Below are 25,679 nucleotides of genomic sequence, written 5' to 3'. Positions count from 1 at the left end.
ATTTCCGAGCCTTTAGAATCCAGCGTTATTAAAAACACGATAAAGATGGAATCCGCGAGAAGGCCAACAAAAAGGTCGGTGAGTGCCAGAGAGCGAAACAGCGTCTTGGAAGGCGGATGAAGAGACGACGCCCGGTAAACTGCAGCTATGATAAGACTATTGCCTAAGATTGCTGTGATAGCGAAAAATACATGAGAGGCAAGGAGAAACCATAATGTATATGTTTGTCTCAAAGGTATAAGTCTGCATAGCAACTCCAGTTGATTCTGACCCTCTTCTTCAGCTTCCATGGAAAATAATACCGATTAAAGCACTGATGGAGCCGATAGATACTTTTCGAGTTTGGAAAGTACTATTTAAGATTCGTCCCTGAAATCAATCGGGCGTTTATTTAGCCAGTCTTCACGAATTTTAGGTAAAACAAATAACAAGCTTTCAAAGTCGATTGGACCTCCTCAGCGACAAAAAAGCTTTTTCTCATTAATATTTTTGCTGACAGATGGTTCATTTTTGTAGTTCTTTATTAGCATCATAAGACTAACATAAAATAATTTAAGATCTTTCAGACAAAAACAAACAAAAATAGATTGCGCTTTTATTCTAGCCTGCGTAGCTAGGGGACTGAATTGTTTGCCTGCCGACGTACATTAGAGTTTTGGTGGCGAAGAAGCGAGAAAACTACTAGAGAAAATTTCTCTTCTCCATTCTCCGCGCGGCTTTGCAACTCCTCTGTCAATGCGTACACTGGCAGACTACTTTAATTTCAGATGACCGGCCTTTCTCCTCAATTAAGAATCAGCTGCAGGTTAATCTTTTTCTTGTCTATTTACAATGTAGAACCGACAGTGTTAAGAAAAAATTAAAGGAGGAGAGACTTCACTGCAGCAGGTGCAATGGTTTAAAGGGCTCTTAATTTAAAGATCTGTATGGTAAAAAGACTGAAAGTAAAAAATATCTACCGAGAAATATCTATATAACATCAATGGTTAAGTGGACTTGCTCATATTTCGGTTTGCAGCACAAACCTTCAACGGAGGCTAACGACATGCTGTTTAAGATTTGTAACCCAGACTCCGCCGACAATGAAACGGAAGGTTTTTTTTGGCATGTCTAAGTATTGTAGTAGGAAACTTGGGGGAACAGTAATCCTCTACAATGAACTCAAACTCTTGTCTCTTTCAACTGTTTTAATGTAGATAACTTGTTGCTCAACTTTTCACAATCAAGACTAGCAGTATCTCTCTGACAAGACCTAGTTTCAGCTCCTTTTATCCTGACTGAATCTTAAGGCTGCCAATCTTACTCAAACTTAAAATAATCTTACATCAGTAAAAATTCGATTGGCTATAAGAATTATTAACATATTTTCCTTCGAGGTTGTGTCGTAATGGGAAAATCAGTTAAAAGTCCAAAATTCACTTTTGTCCAATAATTGTCCAGTCAAAACAAAACAGTCAGAGAGACACAAAAATTACAAGGAATGTTTACATGAATGAAAATCACATATGTACAATATCGTTACTCTAAAATGTACAATTTGTCAATTCGCGTACAGTGCTTAAGTTGTCGTTTAAAAGCTTCTTGTTGGAATATCGTACAATGGTAATTAGTCCCGCCTTTTTCCATATATTAACTAAAAGATTGTTTACAAATCCCTAGTCAAAAATCAATTAGCAAGATATTTACATTGCGAAAGCCTTTAAACAAAGGTATCACTGGTTACAACTTTTAGCAAGTAAATTGAATTAGGCAGTAACAAAAGCTTGTTTATCACAACGAGTTAACTAAGATAGTCTGTTGGACAAGGTTTTCTTTTGGAAGCGCACTGAAGTTTCGATCAAACCACTAAACACGCGAAAGATAGTAAAAATAGGAATGTCCAGGAAAAGACAACTTTGTAAGGTCAAGCTTCTAAAGATTTAGGAAAAACCAATTAAGCCAATTAATGTAAGATAACAAACAAATGTCGTTAAATTTACCAGAACTAATTAGATTAAGAACCTCTGTGTGGGCTCAGTTTAAACAAAAAGCATCATTTCTTAATTGAATAGCGGCACGTGTGCAAAGAGAAACCGACGTCCAAAAGAGCATCTTTACAGAGAAGGGGCAAACCTTATTAACGAAAGACAAATAGCTTTTGTAAGCCCAGTACATTCTAGTAGAACGTATTTATATAACAATTCAAAACACTCTACTTAGTGATAATAATAATTAAAATATTTTAAAATAGCAATGCTTGATGATTCATTAACGTTCCTTATTCGATAAAGGTATTTTCATTTTGGTATTAACTTATACCCAAAAATATCGTTTTACAGTATGTAGGACAATTACACGTACACTATAGCACTGGGGTGGACTTGCCCACTCAATGCAAGCGGCGCGACCTACAACCGTCTGTAATGGACAGTCAGAAAGAGTTCCTATGTAATCTGTTAAAAGTCTATGATCTCCGAATGGTACTGATAAATTTTATTTTACTGATGCTTGAGCAACCCGGTTTGGGAGGCAAACTTCAATTCGTCCATGGAACAAAGCTGAATGTATCCATTAATTCACCTGTTCCGCAGAACTGAAATTCTCGTATTTAATTTATCAATAATTTGGTTTACTACTTATTTATCAAGGACCATAATGAATATGAATAGTTTCACACAGGAAGTTTTCGACAAACGGGAAAAATTCGTGACATACCTCATCCTTTTGCCATGATAATGGCTTTTGCTTAATGACACTTCAGGTGCAGCGATTATATCGATGAGTGATTTGTTTTTCCACACGGTTTTCACGACAGCCTTAATTATTATGGCTGCTAGGAAAGTAACACAAGTTTCAAGTAGATAATGAAGTATTTGAATCATTAAAAGGATAGAAAAGTATTTCTACGATCTTATAACTTTCGACTTTTTATACATGTACTCCCTTGCTCTGTGTTGAAGACAAAAACAGGATATGCATAGTTACCATTTCCAAAAGAAATCAAGCGTGAACCACTTGAGATGGACAGCCAATCAAATACATCTTAATTATTTAAACAGCTATTAGCGCTGCTTTTAATACTTTAATACTGTCGGCAATGCAATTGCGAGGCAGTTTGTGGGCAAAGCAGAGGTTCTAAGGGTTCTCTATACCAAGCGACATGGCCGCTAAACCTGCTGACAATCGAATCAAAGCAGTAACCGGAGGACAGAGCCTTGCTGTGGATGGAGTACGATACAGCATCCCTGAGCCAGATGACCAAGATGGGAAAACATGTTGGTACTACTCTGCTCGTAACATGTTGAAAGGTTGGGGCTTAGACGACAGCAAAGGCGGAACAGACTTGAAGAAAATTAACCCTAGAGATACGAAGTTCGAAGGAAAGGATAGGGAGCGCCTCTTCAACGAACTTTTGAAGGAAGCCGAATTCTCCTTCCAGAAAGTCGACCTAGTCGATTTTGGGCAAGTTTGCGACTTGTTAAAAGAGGGTCCCTTTATGATCTCTTTGACGAAGCATCCTAAGGCTAATCAAGCTACATTATGGGATGCGAGAGTATTGGGTACACCACTTGGCGAGTCTGCTGACAATGTTTTGACCCGTGTGCCGTACGAGTTGGAAGGAATGGTGCCACACATGATGGTAGTCGTTGGATTTGTCAAAAGGAAATACAATGAGCTGACAAAGCGAGTGCGTGAGGCCGAAGGCATTCCTGAGGGGTTAAAGAAAGTTATTTCCGAGATTGCAAACGTGGGGGGTTTTACTAACGAAATGCTTTTGCTCGACCCTAATCAACCCAAAATGCGTCCAGAATTCGGTAAACGGAATGACGTCGTATTGTGCGATTGGCACGTTTTGTCAGCGAAAATCCAAGGAGAAGGCAATATCACAAAAGCCTTTCGCGTTGTCATGAAAAAGTAATCTGACTAGTACTCAAGTGAGGCGTGAAATGATATTTAGATAGATGCAATAAACTCTGTTATACTACTACATGAGAAATTTCTCCAATTTGATTGGCTTAGAGCAGTGGTATTTCAGCTTAATTTGAAATACCTACATGTGAAAATTACAAACCTTTTGCGGGTAGTAGTATAAACAAATAATAGCATGATTTGTACGTGATATTTGGCATAATTACCACTTGTGATATTTCAAAATTGTCTCAAATTTCACTCGCCTAACGGCTCGTGAAATTACGTATAACAATTTTGAAATATCACTCGTGGTATTTATGCCAAATATCACTACAAATCATGCTATTACCTATACTAATAATCTTTCTGCAAATCTAACGCGGAAAATTAGCTGGCCTGTAAGCAAGGACAATAAGGAGTTTATTAAACCGGGGTTTGTGTTAACTGAGCCTTAACACTTCAAGGGTTTTCATGGTTGAATATAGAAAACGATGTCCCAATAAATAAATATAAGCTTACTATTTTAACTGAGCTTTTATATTCTCTCCTCATTCCCCTTGTTTTTAATAGAGATGTATTTCTAGCGCGATCTTTTTTTTCTCCTCTGACCAAACCAAGAATAAACTCAGGCGTCCATTAGCTCAGATTTTGACGATCGAGGGTAAGTTTTGAAAAGAACTTTCGAAACGCACAATAGACCATAAAGATCTAAAGATATTTCTGCTAAGATCATACGCTGAGACAACAGATGTGCATGGAACCCTGACTTAAACAGTGAACTAAAATCTACCTAGTAAGTATTTAAGTAACTTTATTTAATCAGGGTATCCCATTCAGCGGCAACAAGGCTGGTATCCATAGGGGCCTGTCACTATCTCCTCCTCAGAGGTTCCCAGTGGGTATGCTAATAAAAATTGCAATAATTGAATCCCTACTCGGAACACAAAGAAGCCTCCGCAGAGGAGAGAGGGTCCTGAGAGAAATAAAGATGCCATGTACAATTTTAAAATTCCCAAGGTATCTACATGATTGAAATCAACAATAATACTATAAAAATTTAGCTAAGTCAATATAAAAAGTGTGTGCTAAGTAATAATTAAGAAATACTTAATCATCATATTTTTACAACTAATTACAGACGTGGCAAACATGTTACGTTTAGGCTTTGGTGGGTCGTTCCTTCTTCTCCCAGTTGCATGATCGCGCAAATCCGCATTCCTTGTAAGATATTGAGTAAGATACTTGGGTACCAGATTATATTATTCAAGCACTTAAGAACTAGAATACAAACTTGTTCAAAAATATGTCTGATATGAAGCGGCAAACTGATCCTTACGGATAAGTTTAGAGAAAGGTCAAGAAGGGCTTCGAGATGTCCGCAAATTTCGCAAAAATCGCAAAAGTAACAAGAATTTTTCTTCCTATGTGAAAAGATTGAACAACAAATATGGCAAAAATAACAAGAACAACAAATTTCACAAAATTCTACACTTAGAAAGACAAAAGGTCGAGAAGGGCTTCGAGATGTCCGCAAATTTCGCAAAAATAGTAAAAGTAACAAGAATTTTTCATGCTACGTGAAAAGATTGAGCAACAAATATGGCAAAAATAGCAAGAACAACAAATTTCACAAAATTCTACACTTGGAAAGAGGAAAGGTCAAGAACGGCTTCGAGATGTCCGCAAATTTCACAAAAATCGCAAAAGTAACAAGAATTTCTCTTCCTATGTGAAAAGACTGAGCAACAAATATGGCAAAAATAGCAAGAATAACAAATTTCACAAAATTCGACACTTAGGAAGGGAAAAAAAAGAAAAGGTCAAGAAGGGCTTCGAGATGTCCGCAAATTTCGCAAAAATCGCAAAAGTAACAAGAATTTCTCTTCCTATGTGAAAATTTAGAGCAACAAATATGGCAAAAATAGCAAGAATAACAAATTTCACAATATTCTACACTTGGAAAGTGGAATGGCCAAGAAGGGCTCCAATAATTCCGCAAATTTCGCAAAAATCGCAAAAGTAACAAGAATTTTTCACGCTATGTTAAAAGATTGAGCAACAAATATGGCAAAAATAGCAAGAATAACAAATTTCAAAAAATTCTACCCTTGGAAAGAGGAAAAGTCAAGAAGGGCTTCGAGATGTCCGCAAATTTTGCAACGTTCTTGTCCAGTAATTTTGTAATGCATTCCATTTTTGAGAAAATGAAATCATCAGTTACAAACGTGACACTATTTATAATTACTGACAGTAGCAAAATACCGTAATATCAATCTGTTTATGCTTCTTTCTTCCATCAACATACAGCTACAATGCACAGAAAGGAGTGTCGCTCACAGAAGGGGTAAATTTTCAGCAACAAAAGGGGGTGTTAAACAATCGTTCCAAAATATCAAGAATAGCAGATTGGGGGAAAAGTAAACGGATCATAAGATCCGCGCATTATACATGAATGTTGCGGTGCAATACGATTTAGTAACAAATATGGCAAAATGGCACAAATTGCGCTAGAGTAACAAGAATACGGGCTTAAGTATAGAATTTTGTTAAATTTGTTATTTTAGCGATTTTTGCGATATTTGTCATGGGTGTTTTTAGCTCGCAAGAAAAATCCTTGTTACTTTTGCGATTTTTGCGATATTTGCGGACATTTCGGGGCCCTTCTTGGCTTCTTTGCTTTCTAAGTCTTGAATTTTGTTGCATTTGTTATTTTAGCGATTTTTGCGATATTTGTCACGGGTGTTTTAAGCTAGCATGAAAAATCCTTGTTACTTTTGCGATTTTTGCGATATTCCCGAACATTTCGAGGCCTTTCTTGGGTTCTTCTTTTTCTAACTCTAGAATTTTGTTACATTTGCTATTTTTTGCGATTTTTGCGATATTTGTCACGGGTGTTTTCAGCTAGCAAGAAAAATCCTTGTTACTTTTGCGATTTTTGCGACATTTGTGGACATTTCGGGGCCCTTCTTGGTTTCGTCTTTTTCTAAGTCTTGAATTTTGTTGCATTTGTTATTTTAGCGATTTTTGCGATATTTGCGGACATTTCAGGGCCCTTCTTGGCTTCTTTGCTTTCTAAGTCTGGAATTTTGTTAAATTTGTTATTTTAGCGATTTTTGCGATATTTGTCATGGGTGTTTTTAGCTAGCAAGGAAAATCCTTGTTATATTTTTTTTTGCGATATTTGCGGACATTTCGGGCTCCTTCTTGGCTTTTTTTTTTCTAAGCCTTGATTCTTGTTACATTTGTTATTCTTGCGATTTTTGCGACATTTGTTAGTGTTTTTCTGACATAATTTTTTCTCAATTACTTCTTTTGCGACAATTGCGAAAAACATTTGTTAGCAAATTTTTGCTAACAAGATCGATCCTGGACATATCTCGCCTCCTCGGGATTTCGCCTTCTGGACGAAATCCCTGCGGGAGCAACTACTACTGTCACTACCACTACCACTATCACTACCACTGTTACTACCACAACCACTACCACCACCACTACCACTAACAATTCTACTACTACTACCACTACCACTACCACTACAACTACCACTTCCACCACCACCACCACCACCACTACTACTACTACTACCACTACCACTGCCACTAACACTACCACTACAACTACCACTACCACTACCACTACCAAAACCACTACCACTACCACTACCACTACTACTACTACTACTACTACTACTACTACTACTACTACTACTACTACTACTACTACTACTACTACTACTACTACTACTACTACTACTAGTACTACCATCATGTAAATAAGTTAGTTATGAAGTTTGTTTCCTTCTGTATGAAAATACGTGATTCATTGTTAGTAATGTAACTGAATTTTTCCAGATTATTATTAGTGCTGTTTGTTTTATATTTTGATTGTCATATGCATGCTTTTGCAATACTGTAAAATGATGCAGTCATGCAAATAAAGCAATTTATTACTACTGTCACTATTACTACCACCACCACTACTACTACTACTACTACTACTACTACTACAACTTCTACTACTACTACTACTACAACTTGTACTACTACTACTACCTACTACTACTGCTACTACTACTACTACTACTACTACTACTACTACTACTACTACTACTACTACTACTACTACTACTACTACTACTACTACTACTACTACTACAACTTCTACTACTACTACTACTACAACTTCTACCACTACTACTACTACTACTACTACTACTACTACTACTACTACTACTACTACTACTACTACTACTACACTACTACCACTACCACTACCACTTCCTCTTCCAATACCAATACCATTACGAGAATCCTGTCTTCAGAGTTTTTGCTCTCTTGTGCAAATCATGGCTTTTGTTATTTGAACTTCTTAATTTACTTCACTGGGATTTGTCTTTGCACATCTTACATAATCGTGACACCTTGTTTGCCCCGCAAAATTTTGCACAAGCCGTGGTCTACAATTTCTCTTGGAACGACTGAGAAAATGAGCAAGTGAGCAAGTAAATAAAAACCCTTTACAACACCAAAAGCTGACGGCACACGCTCAGTTCTTCCCCGGTGGGGGTACTCCCATACATTACCTATACGGGAATGTGCCGCCCAACGGGGTCGTGATTTTGAAGCTCCTGATTTAGAACGGGGCGTTTTCAGAGGCGTTTTCTAGAACGGGGAATACAAAATTGTGGATCACGGCTTTATCTTCTGCTTAAAATTGTTGCTGATTATGAAGAACCGTTTATTTGATGTATAAGTCGAACAAATAAAGAAATATCTTTTTAAAAAAACAGGGCTATTTCAATTTACAAACTTTCTAGAACGGAGTATAAAAAATTGGCCTATTTCTAGAACGGGGTATCAGTTTTAGGGCAAATTCTAGACCCATTTCTAGAACGGGGTATCAATTTTAGGGGAAATTTTTTTAGAACGGGGTGCCAATTTGGAGTCCCGGGCGGCACATCCCCACCCAAAAAATACCCAAGTACCCCCCCCCCCCCCCCCCCTGAGAATTCTTCAAACGTCAGCTTGAAACCGGAGATGTGATGCAAGTTTAATTAAACGAATTTCATTACTTGCTCAGTGAACATTGTCAATATATAAATATAGTTTTGTTGACCTGCCAGTGAAGAAAAGAAGCTAGTCATTTGCTCACATCAGGCCTTCTTATCAATATACCGTGAACAAACATATTTTTTCCGATTTTCTAATGATAATTTATTAGGAAACCGTCTGTAGATAAGCAATATGTGCGTACACAAGAGATCAATATTTTCCCATTTGGGTCACAGATCAATAACGGAGTTGAGTTTTGTAAACAATACTTAGCATAAAGTAGACTTTTTGGCAAATATATGACACTCTAGAAGCAGCTGCAAAAGGTCAATTTAATTGTACATTCTACATTCTAAGATGCATTAAAGATACACTACGAGCCTCAGCGCTCCGGAAGTTAAAAAATTTGTACCGTCTGGTTGCTATGAAGTGACGTAATCATCCAGTTGAGTATCCATCACCGTAACACTTTTGCGCTCAACTACCGCATCGCTCGTAAAGTACTTTAATTAAAACCGTGTTCAAAACCCTGTAGGAAGTCTGTTTATTTTTGAGTCAATTAATGCACTGCTGACTTTCACGAGGTCAACTTTTGCATAAATTATCAATCATTATGTTAAGCGGGAAATCTACCTATGGTTCGCGGGAGAAGCAACTTCTATAACGGCGCAAGACAAATGTTTCGAGGGTCGAGGATGTGCTCGCAAACTATTCACTATGCGACGAAAGGAGAAATCACTGGCATGATAGCTGCATGTAATGGTAATTTTATCAATCCAGGTCGCGCCGTGTTCGCTCGAGAACACTGTGACAACCTCATTTGGCGCGCTTCTCAATACTTCCAAAACATGTTGTAATCGGTAAGTAGACTTAAGCACTTAGTATCGCCAAGCCATTCGAATCAGTGTATACCCAATTCTTTGTCTGAAGATTCTCGCAAACACATATACCAAGTAAATCTGGATGGAAGAGGAAATTGTCTCCCTGAACGCAGCCAGATTATGGATGGCGGCACAATTCAACGTGTCTTCCAGGTCAGCCCTAATTTATAGTTCGTAAGAGTATAAATTGCGATCTCCCTATTTTCGCTTAAGCTTTTTTTGATAAAACTTCAGTGGAAACAAAACAACGCAGACATGACATTCTCCTGCATGAGACACAATCGGCTGAAGGAAATATCTGTTTACAAGTCGGGTAAATTATCCATTCTTGCGCACCGCAAAATCAGCTAAAATCAGTCGCTGGAAACCTGGCATATTATTAAGCCTGAGCGCTTCTGAGAATAACACGTTTAGAACTTCGACGCGTAGAAAAAAAGGCAGTTGTTCTATATCCTTTCTGGTTCATCCAGGTAGAAGTCCTGGCATATTATTATGCCTGAGCGCTTCTAGGATATATAACACGTTTAGCATTTCAACCCGTAGCCGTAAAAAAAAAATTAGGCAGTTGTTCTATATCCTTTCTGGTTCATCCAGTTAGAAGTCCTGGCATGATATTATTATGCCTGAGCGCTTCTAGGATATCTAACACGTTTAGCATTTCAACCCGTAGCCGTAAAAAAAATTTAGGCAGTTGTTCTATATCCTTTCTGGTTCATCCAGGTAGAAGTCCTGGCATGTTATTATTATGCCTGAGCGCTTCTAGGATATATAACACGTTTAGCATTTCAACCCGTAGCCGTAAAAAAAAATTAGGCAGTTGTTCTATATCCTTTCTGGTTCATCCAGGTAGAAGTCCTGGCATATTATTATGCCTGAGCGCTTCTAGGATATATAACACGTTTAGCATTTCAACCCGTAGCCGTAAAAAAAAAATTAGGCAGTTGTTCTATATCCTTTCTGGTTCATCCAGGTAGAAGTCCTGGCATATTATTATGCCTGAGCGCTTCTAGGATATATAACACGTTTAGCATTTCAACCCGTAGCCGCAAAAAAAATTAGGCAGTTGTTGTATATCCTTTCTGGTTCATCCAGGTAGAAGTCCTGGCATGATATTATTATGCCTGAGCGCTTCTAGGATATCTAACACGTTTAGCATTTCAACCCGTAGCCGTAAAAAAAAAAATTAGGCAGTTGTTCTATATCCTTTCTGGTTCATCCAGGTAGAAGTCCTGGCATGATATTATTATGCCTGAGCGCTTCTAGGATATATAACACGCTTAGCATTTCAACCCGTAGCCGTAAAAAAAATTTAGGCAGTTGTTGTATATCCTTTCTGGTTCATCCAGGTAGAAGTCCTGGCATATTATTATGCCTGAGCGCTTCTAGGATATATAACACGTTTAGCATTTCGACCCGTAGCCGAAAAAAAATTTGGGCAGTTGTTGTATATCCTTTCTGGTTCATCCAGGTAGAAGTCCTGGCATGATATTATTATGCCTGAGCGCTTCTAGGATAAATAACACGTTTAGCATTTCAACCCGTAGCCGTAAAAAAAAAAATTAGGCAGTTGTTCTATATCCTTTCTGGTTCATCCAGGTAGAAGTCCTGGCATGATATTATTATGCCTGAGCGCTTCTAGGATATCTAACACGTTTAGCATTTCAACCCGTAGCCGTAAAAAAAAAAAAAAATTAGGCAGTTGTTCTATATCCTTTCTGGTTCATCCAGGTAGAAGTCCTGGCATGATATTATTATGCCTGAGCGCTTCTAGGATATATAACACGCTTAGCATTTCAACCCGTAGCCGTAAAAAAAATTTGGGCAGTTGTTGTATATCCTTTCTGGTTCATCCAGGTAGAAGTCCTGGCATATTATTATGCCTGAGCGCTTCTAGAATATATAACACGTTTAGCATTTCGACCCGTAGCCGAAAAAAAATTTGGGCAGTTGTTGTATATCCTTTCTGGTTCATCCAGGTAGAAGTCCTGGCATATTATTATGCCTGAGCGCTTCTAGGATATATAACACGTTTAGCATTTCAACCCGTAGCCGAAAAAAAATTTGGGCAGTTGTTGTATATCCTTTCTGGTTCATCCAGGTAGAAGTCCTGGCATGATGTTATTATGCCTGAGCGCTTCTAGGATATATAACACGTTTAGCATTTCAACCCGTAGCCGTAAAAAGAAAAAAGAATAGGTAGTTGTTCTATATCCTTTCTGGTTCATCCAGGTAGAAGTCCTGGCATATCATTATGCCTGAGCGCTTCTGGGATATATAGTAGCAGTTTGACCCGTAGAAAAAACAAACTCAGCCGTTCATTTTGTAGGAGATATTTAAGCGTTTTTGTCTGTGTTAGCAATGTGATCGACTTTATACGCAGACCTTAATAATATGTTTTTTTCTTTGACGGCACTGAATAATTTTAGCCGAAACCTGAGCCGTACATTTGTTGAATGCCGCGCTTTTAATTAAATTTCTCGCCCTAGAAGGTCCTAGAATGACGACATGATGGCGCGAAAATTGACGCCTCTATCGTATTAGATGCGAAATATGATCAGAGATAAATGGAATAGTGAATGTTACAAGCTTCTGAGTATCCAGCTGAGATAGGGGACTTTTAGTCCCCTATCTCAGCTAGATAAACAAAATTTTTTTGGTTGCTAAGACGGTGCGGCTCGTTATGGCCTCCAGCTGTCCTCGAAGGTACGGTTTCTACTACTGACACGAGAGTTCATGTCGTCTTAAGCGTTTTGCATGTTGAGGTGCATTGACATCAAACCCTTAACTGAGAAGCAATATAACTTGAACAAAATAGTACCATGGAAATAAGTGAAGATATATACTGGACGTTTCCAAAGCAGTAAGGAATAGTTGCGACATCTCTATCGAGTCTCGTCGCCCTGGACATTTTTTTCGCTTTGACTGCGACTGTGGGTAATATTGATCCTTGCTGCACTTTGCAAGCAATGTTCTCTTCATCCACCCTATAAAATCTTGTTTCGTTCGCTAGCGCTAGCTGACGTTTTTGTTGGCATTCTTTCCGGGCCACTTTACGTCATATTCCTTTCGACGATGAAGGTGAAGAAGACCGTCATCAGAGAGTTCTTCCTGACTTGCTGACGACTGTTCCCTCAACGCCAACACAGCAAATAATGTGGCATGAAATGGACTGCTTAATGTTATTTCAAAGCTGTGACAATTTCGACCTTACCATCACCAAAAAGTCCGAGGGTCGTGTATAGGCCTGCACCTGGTAAGCCTTACCAGGAACCAACCATCAACTATGGTTATTAAGGGACAGAACCTACTGACAGTTAACGACTTCACCTAACTGGGAAGTACACTTTCAAGAGTGGTGTACATCGATGCTAAGTCTGCTCAACAACAGGATTGCTAAGGGCAGCGTCATAGGTAGATGGGAAGGCCATGTCCCTAGAATGCTTGATAGCCGCCTGCCCAGGCAGCTACTGTTGACTCTGCCAGGGCAAACGCTCGGTGAGGGAGCGGAATTAACGTTTTAAAATTCAAAGACTGCCTCAAAGAGTTCCACAAAGGCCCGGACATCAATCCCAGTGCTTTGGAGTCACTTTCCCAGGACCGCCATGCAACTTGGCGTAGCACAGCTGTATCACTCTGATTTGTAATAAACAACAGGATTTGTAACATCAACCGGATTTGTATTAAAAATCAACGTGATATGTAATAATAACAGGATTTGTAATAAAATCAACCTAATATGTAATAAAATAACTAACCGGATTTGTAATAACATACTTAACCTGATTTATAATAACCTGTTAACAGGATTTGTAATAACGCTGCGAAAGATGAGTGATACTTTGATGTGCTTTTCCACTGTAAAATGAATACCCTTCAACTTACCTCTGAGGATGGGTTCGGAAATTTCCAAAGGGTATGTGCGGGAGGAGGTGAGTAAGGGGCTGAAATAAAATTCTTGATAATTTTCTGACTGCCCCGCTTTCTAACCTGAGTCTAACAAGAATAACGAAACGGTGTTCTAGTTTGTTTTAATATACACAAAAGTTATATGCTCTGATATATAGCGCAAAATTAGAAGTGCCAACGCGGCACACATATATAGTATTTTTATGTTCGGCAGGTTACTACAGTTAAAACTCGTTATCATGATTACGTATTATACAAAATAAATTCAACATCTGGTATATTACAAAACACTCGCCCAAGTGGTACTTGAACTGGAACAAAAGAAAACTGGGCATAACGACTTTTTCCTGCAACGACCAGTTAGTTAACAGAGTCAACTTGGCATAAACCTTTAACCGACAGGCCAAGTACTTTGCCCGTAACTTTTTGGAATATCCAAACCCTTACGCAAGTGGGAGAATTGCGAGTATCTTTAAGACTATGCATATCAAGACAGTATAAAAATAAGTGACTCACCTTTTGTAACGTTATCACAAATCCTGTTCATGGATAGGTTATTACAAATCCGGTTAAGTATGTTGTTACAAATCTGGTTGAAATTTAGTTACAAATCCGGTTAGTTATTTTATTACAGATTAGGTTGATTATTATCACAAATTCTGTTATTACTACAGATCACGTTGATTTTCAATAAAAATCCGGTTGATATTACATATCCTGTTCTTTATTACAAATCAGGGTGATAAAACCCCACCTCTCAGGGCCCGTGCGGTAGAAAACCGACGGACCTCAGGAACGTGCTGCGCGCAAATCCACTCGCAGCACGCGGGGCACACTTATGTCCCATGTTTTAGTTTACTGTTTGGGCACGGATTGGCCCCATGAGCCATCTTCGGGCCCACCGCCACTAGTCTTCAATCTGAAGTCTTGGTCATCTTCTACTTTCGAAGGACAAAACAACAACAACAACGTGATTAGAATAAGATTTCTTCCTGTAACATCATTGCTTGATAAAACAGCCGGTAGATGGTAACACAAGATGTAAATTGATACGAATTCTCCCTACTACAATTACATTCGAACCTCCCCTAATCGCATGACAACGCAAAATACAAAGTTTTAGTGGTCGCTTACGGGCGGGAGGTCGCTTACGAGAATTCGGCGACGAACAGGCAGTCTCTTCCAAGGAGAGGTTCCGACAAATCTACATTTTGGAAGAGAACATATTGCATGTAATTTCCAAGTTATATGTGAGTTTCATATTGTCACTGGACGTTTTTCGTTTACTCTGAGTGGCGTTGTACATACAGCGAACAAAGAGATCACACCATGCGTCAAGTAGTCGCTTCCAAGAAGTTTGAAACAATGGAAAGTTAAACCGTCAGCCCAAAAAGTGGTCGTGGTCGCGGTCGCCTGCGCGTGGTGGTCGTTTTCGAGAGGGTCTAATTATAGGGCTTTGAATGAGAAAATTTTGGCGTTTGAATAGGTGGTCCCTCAAGGAGGTGGTCTCTCTGTACTTTCTATCAAATATGTCGGCCGGTGTAAAGTATCATATAACGCGCTCAAGTAGTACATCAAAAAGGAATTAGAATATAAAGACACTGGTTAAAACACTTAAAAAAGCTCAAAGTTGTCGCACATGACACTAACAGTATAATTCCTCTCGAATCAGCTTCCGTACACTCTCAGAGTACGTTTGGCCTTAAAAGAGCAACGCTCGGGGAAATTACCCGTTTGCCTTTCCTGACTTCTTTACAGCATGTAAAATCTCTCAGCTGAAATTTCAGATGGATCAGTGCAACTGTTTTAGGATTGTCTTTAAGTCGCTTTTTGCCGCCATTTTGAAAACATATCCGGATTTCCGATCGGCCGAGTGATTTAACCGGTCATAGGTGTCTCATAGGTGTGGAACAAGCATACGGATTGTTAGTAATTGCAAAAATGCACTAAACGTTTACTGCACAAGGAATAGAGGAATAATGACACCATTGATCCACTGTTAAAAAAAAAGTTCAGAAATATAAGCTTTTCGAGGATGGTTCCATTTTCTATACAAGGCAACGGCAGGGAAAACGTCATTTACGCAATCACCGTCCCATCGAACTTTCTCGAACTATAAAATTCTTATGAGGATTTGATATTCCTTTACGCGCAACCATAAGCGATACCCGTCTGGCTAGAAATATTAACCGAAACCCGCAATTTCTACCCAAATGAGAGGTGACAAGCATCCCGGTCACTACATGGGATCCCCTCCCACGCCCCCACTCCTCCCCGGTATCGCAAATAAGGCTTTCGGTAACTTCCGCTGAGCACAGTAGCACGAACATTGTTTGAATAGCTAGGAGGACCAGTGCTGACAGCATTCACTGTGTTTGAAACAGAAGCATTTGAGTTCCAGGATGTAAAAGAAACTGACGTCAAGTCTGTCGTTAAGAGTTTAGCTGCCAACAAAGCACCAGGATATGATAAAATCTCAGCACGAGTCCTGAAAGACAGTTGTGAGAGCATCGCACCTGTGATTTCTAGATTGGTGAACAATTCATTTAAGATGGCTGCTTTTCCTAAAGCAAGGAAAATTGCTGAGGTGATACCTGTACCCGAAGAAGGAAACTCAGAGGAACCAGCCAACAACAGGCCGATTTCATTGTTACCCATCCTATCGAAAGTAAGCGAGAGGCTGGCACACAAGCAGTTTGTGGAATTTTTGACAACGCATGACAAACTGTAGACTTATCAAAGTGGCAACAGAAAAATGCATTTGACAGAAACTGCCCTCATAAGTGTTACAGATAACATTTTGAAAGCAATCGATGAAAAATCTGCCTCGTTACTAGTACTGCTTGATATGTCAAAAGCTTTTGACAGCCTTAATCATAATCTATTGTTAGGAAAATTTCGAAAACTGGGTCTCAAAGCTTCCGTAACTTCCTGGTTTAGTAGCTACCTATCAAGTAGATACCAAAGAGTACGATACGAGGATTCAGTCTCAGAATTGTTACCCGTAACAAATGGAGTATCTCAGGGTTCGATCTTGGGTCCTATGCTTTTTCCTATTTACATCAATGATTTAATCAGTGTTATTACCCATAGCCAACCCGCTGCAAATGTTGATGACAGCCAATTGTACTTTAAATTTTCTGTATCAGACGCAACAAGTGCTATGGCAGCCGTAAACCAAGATCTTAGGGACATCAGTAAATGGTGTGCAACGAATTCTCTACTCATAAACCCAGAGAAGACAAAATTAGTGGCTGTTGGCTCAGCACAACTTATTAAGAGACTACCTCATATCTCCTTATCCCTGTTGGGCAAAACTATTTCACCAGTGTCAGTTGCTAAGGATCTCGGGGTATACATTGATCAATATCTTACCTACGATGTACTTGTTACCAAAACAGTCTCTAGCTGCATGAACCAGTTGGTACAGATAAGTAGAATTATACATCTTTTGGAAAGGAAAACCCTTTTACTACTTATAAATAGCTTCGTTTTCAGTAAACTTTTTTATTGTTCCTCAGTATGGGGGAATACATCTAAACGTAACCTACACTAACTGCAGTTGGTACAAAATTTTGCTGCCAGAGTTGTATTAGGTTTAAAGAAGTTTGACCATATCTCCCAGGGACGGAGATCTCTTAAATGGTTACATGTTACGGAGAAGGTTCTATTTAATGACTTAGTTTTAGTATTCAAATGTGTAAATGGCTTAGCTCCAGATTATTTAGGTAAATATTTTATTAAACGTTCAGCAGTTCACAACAAGAACACAAGGGAATGTAACAATTTTGTTGTCCCCCGATGTAGACTATCAATGGGACAAAGGGCATTTTATTTTCGGGGCCCAAAGGAATGGAATGGGCTACCTGACAATATTAGGAACACTAAAGATTTTGATAGTTTTAAGCGGAGACTTTTTAATAGGATATTTCATACGAAATAATTTTGAATATATTTTGAATAATTTTGAATGTATTTTGAATTTAATTGAACTACTGTAAATAAGTTTTCTTTTCTTTTCTTAATTACCAGTATTATGTAATAATTAACATTGTGACTGAAAAGCCCTGTTGAAGGGAGTCTCAATAAAGTATGTATGTATTTATGTATGTCTGTTTAGAATGCGACTCGTCAATAAAATGTCTATGTTTGATCTAAGAGTATCCGAAATATCCATGAGTTCCATGTTCCATTCTCTCAGCTCGTTCCGCCACCCTGTCACTCAAACCCTAGACCTTTTTACCGATACGGCGGCCATATTGAATTTATTAGATTTAAGGAGTATTATGGGATGCCCAGGGGGCACTCGCTCAGTATTTACGCGCCCTTTTCGGGCAAAAATGTATATTTCTCGGGAAAAAGGCGATCATTATTACATCCAAATACGACACAACGACCTTTTTTCCCATTACAATCTTTTTCTAGGAAAACTTAAAGAAAAATTGGCCCGAAAAGCGCGCAGAAATACTGTTGCGAGTATATCGGATCGTGCTCAATCCCCCCTGGGCATCCCATAATACTTCTTAAATCCAATTAATTCAATGTGGCCGCCGCATCGGTGAAAAGGTCTATTGGGAAATATCACCCCCGGTGATGCTCATAAGGCTATCGGGATTTCAGGCATTTCAATGTCACACAGGAAACTGTCAAAAACTTTATTCGTTTTTTAACTCGTGGGTACGCGCGAGCGTACCACGAGTTATTGCAGGGACCGAGATATGCAAATGAGTCACTCGCTCACTCGTAGTAGACGCACTTCGTAATTAATGTTTTGCGTCCTACTTCGCGGAGGAGTTGTGTCGGCTTTGTATCGCATATGTTCCTTCATTGCCATGAAATGCGTTTACATTGTTTTTTACTGTGAGTAGCCTGGTTTCAATTAGCCTTAATTTCATCCGATTGCTTCGAGTCGTTTTCTCAATCGGTTAAGTATGGCTCGATCGTTAGCCCCGGTCGTTTGCCGGCGGAAGTTCCATGGAAAAGGCATTAAACTTGAGACTTTTCGCCAAATCATGTGACCATCCTCAACGGAGTAGTGGCTATGCGAGGTCGGGTCAACCCGAAGGTACTGGGTTCAAATTCTGCTAAAGACCTTCATTTTCCCTTCTTCCTTTTTTTTGTTTCTTTTTTGTTTTGCTGTTTTGTTTTTTTTTTGTTTTTAAATATATACTTAAATGACTGTTACTAAAGTGCAATAAACAGCAAGAAAAGTATTGTGTTTCCAGAACAAGGATAGTATATTTATAATCTGAATTTCTATCATTTCCTAAAATTCACTGTGGGAAAACCAGAGGTGCTAACTAATTGATTATTAATTTTTCTAAACAACGTACCCACGAGTTGACGATAGTCTTTCTTTGATCTCTTTTTTTGGCACGATTGGTGCATCAACGTTCTCATGCAGTGCGTTTGTTTTAACTTCAACCATATAACTTGAGAGTTACGATCAACGACACTTTTCAAGTTTCTTTAAAGATAGGCCAAGGGTGCCCGCAAGTAGTTTATTTGTTGTGGTTTAATTGCGGTACCCTCCTCCAAACATTAGAAGAGAACATCATCAGTTCTTCGACAGCCTAGACAAAGACAGTTTCTTACCTCGCGATAAAGCACAATTGAGGTGTTTCTTGGTGTTGCGAAACTATTGTTGGTTCCCTTTTGTGATGTGGTGTTGGTTCTGTTCAATGTCTTTTCAATATTAGGTCAATTGGTCACTGCACCCCACCGCAACATCAAGTAACCATCCACACTTGAGGGCACATACGACACGTGTTCATTTTACCCTAATCTCTTGGGTTGGGTATTTCTGCTTTTGTTTATACCAATCTCAAATTTGCTGTGGAGGACTTAAGCGCTTACCAAAATTTAGAAATAGCTAAACGGACAAGCCAGTTTAAAGATGAAACTGAATATTAGTCTTTTCTTGAAATTATTACCAAAACCCATCACTGCAGTGCGTACCATTTAGGAATTAATTGATCTGGCTGGATAGCCAAAAGTCCTGATTGATAGTGGCATTCTCCTAACTATTGGACTGGTCTGGCCTGCCAGTTCTGACAAATACAGTCGACTCCCGATAACTCGAATCCCCGCTTACTCGAACCTCGCCCTAACTCAAACAAAAATCGATTTCCCCTGGATTTCCGTCATACAGTCACTGTAATTTTACCCTCGGTAACTCGAACCCTGGATAACTCGAACTCCCCCTGACTCGAACTTTTTTCGATTTCCCTTGAAGGTTCGAGTTATCGGGAGGCGACTGTAGTAAGCACCGTTAGTTTAACGCATGACAATGTAGCTTCCAAGAACGTCATTTCGTAAATTCAGAATAACTTTATTGATCTCATAATCAAGTTTATTCTGCACCAGCAGTTAGCTCCCTCTCACGCTCCTTTTTGAGGAGACCCATGAAAGCCCTCTTCTCGGCCGGATGCTGGAAGCGACCATGACCAAACTTGGATGAAGTGTCAATGAACTTGAGTTCAATCTTCTCCTGGGCAACACGGCTTGTTTGAACAAGAAGTGACTGTGGAAGATAACATACAATCAATTGTGAGGGCTTTAAATTTGTTGGACTTGATAAAATTGAACCAATAATGTACAAATGTAGAAATACTAAGAACACCACAGTTTAAATACAAACAAACGTCATCCCAAAGATCAAAAAATTAAATCAGTAATAACAATAATATTATTCATTAATAATATTTGTCCGTTTCCAATTGATTCGAATCCCCTAAAAAAATTCTGGCTTCCTGGGATTCGTACCCTAACCTCCGTGATACCAGCGCACTGCTCTAACCAACTGAGCTAGCAAGCCACCTACACTGTATATTCATTTGGTTTGTAATATACGTTGGAGAGACAAAGATTACCTGGTGATAATGAATAATTTTTTATACGAATTTCAATAACTACAGGGTGAAAAGACTGCTTTGATGTTCTTTACATTTATTTTCTTCATCCTGCAGTTCCAATAAATGAAATTCATACATTCCTTGATCACAAAAATAATAATGATAATAATGCTAATTCTCATCAACAGAAAGACTGCATTAACAGTAAGGTTCTTAACATAAGAATACAAGGTTTGTCAATATTTACAATAACTGAACCATTACCTTGCGAAGAGTCAGTACGCGCTTCACTTTGCCCACAGTACAACCCTTGAGCATGACAAAGTCTTCATTTACTTCACCATAGTGAGGGAAGGAACCCTAAAAATTAAAGTAAATAAGGGATTATTGAGTTCAACACATGATCTGAATAAACAAAATACAACCCTGAAGGACCACCTTAAAAAATGCTCACTTCACCCAAATTTGCACGAGGACAGGAGATGCTCTGCAAGGTTTGCCAATTTTTGTGAGACAACCTGTCTCCACTATAATATGCTGCATGAATCTTACCAAGGCATCCTACACAGTAGATTTGTCAACCTTAAGTTTACAAAAATAATATTAAAACTCACCATTGGAGTAATGGACTTGTCTGTTAGATCATACTCTGTGCTGGCATTGTTCTTGATAACTTTGCCATCTTTGGTATGGATGCCACGACCAATGCGGTAGATTTTCTTGTTGATTTCAGTGCGGTGGTGATACCCAAACTGACCAGCACGGGCAACAGAATATGAAACACGAGCGGGATGCCATGCACCAATACAAGCAACCTTGCGCAGACCCTTGTGGGTCTTGCGTGGCAGCTTCTTGGTACCCCAACGGTATGTCACACCCTTGAACCCATGACCCTTAGATACACCAATCACATCAATCATCTCATCCTTTGCAAAGACCTTGCGCACAGGTGCAGGGTTTTCAAGGCGCTCACGAGCCCAGTCAACTTTTTCTGCAACATCCTTGCCACCATTGACTTGAATCTCCTTTATGATGGCCTTCTTCTGACCAAGTTTCACAAGTTTTTGCTATAAATAGGGAAAAAAGTATTATCATGCTAATAGAGACCTCAGGTATTTGTTGTAGCTTTTAATACTTTGGTCAAACATAGAGCACTAAACAAGATAGACTAAAAAAGGAAGTTCCTCAACCACTGCATACCCTATTGGTACTTAAACCCCAAAATAAAAATCCTTGTGAAATTTAAACATGCAAAAGTCAATGAGCCTAAAATTCAAATTCAATAAAAAAAATAACATACACAGGATAGATAATATCCACAAATCCCAACTATTGACTGGTAGATGAATAATATAACTGATGAGTCTCATTTTGTATCTTCTTTTGTAGAAAAAGGTTGATGTGCAAAAATTTCACAAAAAGAGTAGACAATCTAGCATTCATCTTCATCTGGTTGTTTCAGTTTATCCACAAATTTTAAAAAGTTCCAAATATGGTCACTTCGTTATTATGGCCACTTTATTTTGGCCATCTGGCAAAATGGCTATACATTTAATACGGCCAATAATGGTGACCGTATTAATGGGGTTCCACTGAAAAAAGAAGTTAAAAACAATTGAATTGAGAAATGTATTGCTCTTTTTTTATATCTGCCAATTTACATCGTGAAAATAAAGCCACGCAAAATACTGACCCTCCAAAATTGCGGAATTATCAAGTAGAAGTGAAAATTAAGTACTAATAAGGTATTAAGAACCACATTTTCTACAGAGATCACTGACATCAAGGCTAAGAAGAGATCACTAAGGCAGGGCTAGCTTGTCAAAACAATGCGATCGCCTAAACGTGATCCCTATGGGGTACCTACAGAGCCCTGTGGAGAGGCTGCCTGTGGATATCTTTAAGTATGTGGACTGTTAATCTTACAAGTAGATTGCTATCTTTAACAGAACCATGACTTCTGTCATGTCTTACCTGTGTGTGGCAAATGACTCGGATAACCTTGCAGTACTTCTTCATTGTGTTGAAGTCATTCTCAATTTGTCTCTTGCCATCCTCATCTGCCCATCGCTTGGAAGCTTTAGAGAAGGCCTTCTTCTTAGACTTGCACCTTTATGTACAAACCAGCATTTGCATGGTTGATGAAACAGAAGAGAGAATAGGGGAGCCAGTTCTCATCGGCAAAGACAAGCCGAGCGGAGAATAGGCACTATCATGTGGGCAACACTGGTTAGAACTGCACCACACAACACATCAATCACAAAAAGGTAATAACAGGAGTAATTTGAACAATACTTTACTGCCAGTTTAACTTATTTTATTGAAAAGCAGTTTCTTAGTGATACACAGGTTCTGTAACTAAAAAAAGTCATCTTAACTCTTAAAAGAATATTCTTGCAAGCCTCAATGACTAAGCCCTGTCACAACTGGATTGCGACTCAATATAACCTCTTTAACTGAACTTTTTCATAGCACTCAAAACACATTCCAACAATTCTTAATTTTTTCTTTGGCCACCAATAGGAGTGAAAGGGCTCAATTTGCAGGAGGATTTACCACTTTTTTCTGATACCACACTCTGATTACACAGCAAAGTGTGGTACAATAATTTACCTACATATAAGAGTCTGACCTTGAATTTATTGAAACATTGATTTGTTTGCTGCTGTAATTCTGGTAAAATGGAATTAAGGGAAAATAGGTTTAAATAACAAATCAAAACATACCAGTTTTTGTAAAAGCGGCGCTTGCACTCTTCACTAAGATGTTCAGCCCAGACAGTCTTGAGGACACGTAGGCCTCGTGGGGTTTCAATATACCCCACAACACCAACAACCATCATAGGTGGTGTTTCAATGATTGTTACAGCTTCCACCACTTCCTTTTTGTGAATCTCTGTTGAGCAAGAGGTAATTAAATTTTAATTTCTTGTTTGCTTACTCCTTTTGTCATTAGCTAAGTTAAGTGATTTGCTATCCAAACCAATTTGGGACACATCAATAAAACATTCTTTTATATTACAATCCAACTTTTAAAATAGTTCGGTCATCACTTGTGGAATGTCATTCTGTCCTCTACACAGATTAATTTTATTTCAGTGAAAGGGTATTTGTATATAAATAGGTCAATGGTTGGGCAATTATTCCATTTCAAAATGCACTGTAGTACTTGATGAGAATAACTGGGTCACTCATGACTTGATTATCATTTTCTGCTTGGTTACCATGTCCGAACTTCAATTAAAATGACAGCCTGTTCTCTATCCCACTATCAAGTGCAACTTTCGCTCATTTGCAAAGCTTTCTAAATTCACTTGGTGCTATACAGTGTTGTTCCAAGGAACTCATAGTTAGACATAAGCCTACAAAGATCAACACAATCTATTTAGCTGATACATACTTGATCCTGGTTTTTCGACTTCTCTCACAATGTGGGTCATACCAGCCTTAAAACCCACAAATGCCGTCAAATGAGGAGGAAGAGTTGGGTCATCTTTGGGGAAGGATTTTATTCTACCATTGTGGTGCTTGCACCTCTTACGGGGCAAGAATCCCAGAGAGCCGTGTCGTGGTGCTCTGTACTTTCTATGAGACTAAAAAGAAAAAATGCCTTTCATTTTAAAAATATTCGTATTTTGGATCAATTGCACAACAGTCTCACCTTCTGTAAAGCGACATAAAAGAACTTTAAATTCAGAGAGCTGTCAAATACATAGCCTAAGAAACGCAGCATTATAGTTGACGATTTTGATGCCTGTCAGCCATCTTTTTCAATATTGAATTTCTTTGGCTGTGTTTAAAGACCTCTCTTAATATATTTATTTGATAGTCTGAGAAGACAGCCAACATTTTGCAATGCAATGCAATGATCTGCAATTGTGGGGAGTACTGATTGGATGAAGCACACTTTCAACCAAATAAGAAGCACTACCCAGATCTGGGTAGTGACATGTCATCTATATGGAATTTCTGCAGATTTTTATCAAATATCACTTTGCAGCCACTGGTCCTGAAGTGTCAGCCATTTTCTTAGGCCATATATTTGAACTTATATTTGAACCGAATTAATTTCGTCAAGAAGAGGGGTTGAGTACTCATCTCAAGAACAAAACAAAACAAAATCTGAGGCCCCTTCACAATTATTTAGAACTCTTTCACATGGGGAAGCGGGGATAAACTGTACATCTTGGAACCGAGCATGGTCAAGCGAAACATAAGCTTATTTACATAAAAGGCGTAAAGATATTTTATACCCAGAAAAACCTGGAAAGTATTCCGATGAAATACCGTACTGAAAATGCAGGAGAAAGTAATGGGATGGAAGCAACAGGGTCGTCAGTATAAAGCACTTCGTCCGCGTATACCTTCCTCGAAAGTTATACGATTACACTGATACTAGAATTTCAGTTAACCCATTACTAAGTCAACAAAAACAAAGAAAAATGACAGCGTCGTACAGGAAATTCAAGAAATAAAATTAAAAGCACAAGGAAAAAGTATCAAACCCTAGCTGGCATCTTGCAACACGACATGAAAAAACGTCTCTGAAGTTGAGGAGTTTACTTTGATATTCAAAATAACAAAATTTTCGCCAAAAATATAAGATATCCAATTTTTCTACGCTTTTATTTAGAACGGATGGATCAAAATTTGAGGGATGGAACCAAGTTTAATCGTTACATTTATTGAAGCACCCACCATTTCTCTGAGCACGGGGAAAGAGAACGATGACACGTGACTTACCAATTTATGTGTGATTGCATTAGAGGGGGGATGCCAATGCTCCGTATCATTAGACCCCCGTTTACTCCATATAACTTGCAATCAGCGGTTGATGCAAATAAGTATATGATATATGATAAACAAAATGTGCCGAATCCGGAATTGTTAGTGTTTCTGTCATATTTGAATAATCTTCTAATTTACGGGACACGTCTATATGGCAACAAAAGTATATTATTTTTAAGATAGCGCATTTTTTAAAAAATACAGTTTTTAGAGGTCTATGAAACCCTTTGTGTTATCATTTCGGGACATTACACCATGCCTTATACGACGTAATGCGATACGATACGCTAGAGTGTGCCTCGACTGTCG

General features: G+C 38.6%; 1 protein-coding gene across 1 annotated transcript; it reads right to left on the bottom strand.

The window, feature by feature from the left end:
- Positions 1 to 20,039: 20,039 nt before the first annotated feature.
- Positions 20,040 to 25,335, bottom strand: LOC140942255 (large ribosomal subunit protein uL3-like). The gene is made up of 7 exons (XM_073391216.1): positions 25,281 to 25,335; positions 23,983 to 24,175; positions 23,310 to 23,478; positions 22,558 to 22,693; positions 21,198 to 21,650; positions 20,848 to 20,943; positions 20,040 to 20,252 (listed from the first exon to the last, which is right to left on the bottom strand). The coding sequence occupies exons 1-7, from the start codon at positions 25,281 to 25,283 to the stop codon at positions 20,082 to 20,084; spliced, it is 1,221 nt and encodes a 406-aa protein (XP_073247317.1). The 5' UTR covers positions 25,284 to 25,335; the 3' UTR covers positions 20,040 to 20,081.
- Between the last annotated feature and the right edge of the window lie 344 nt (positions 25,336 to 25,679).

The sequence above is a fragment of the Porites lutea genome, chromosome 6 (genome assembly GCF_958299795.1).
Source record: "Porites lutea chromosome 6, jaPorLute2.1, whole genome shotgun sequence".
In the NCBI taxonomy this organism is placed as follows: domain Eukaryota; kingdom Metazoa; phylum Cnidaria; class Anthozoa; order Scleractinia; family Poritidae; genus Porites; species Porites lutea.
Note: the sequence above shows the minus strand (reverse complement) of the source record. Positions and strands in the feature narration are given on the sequence as shown.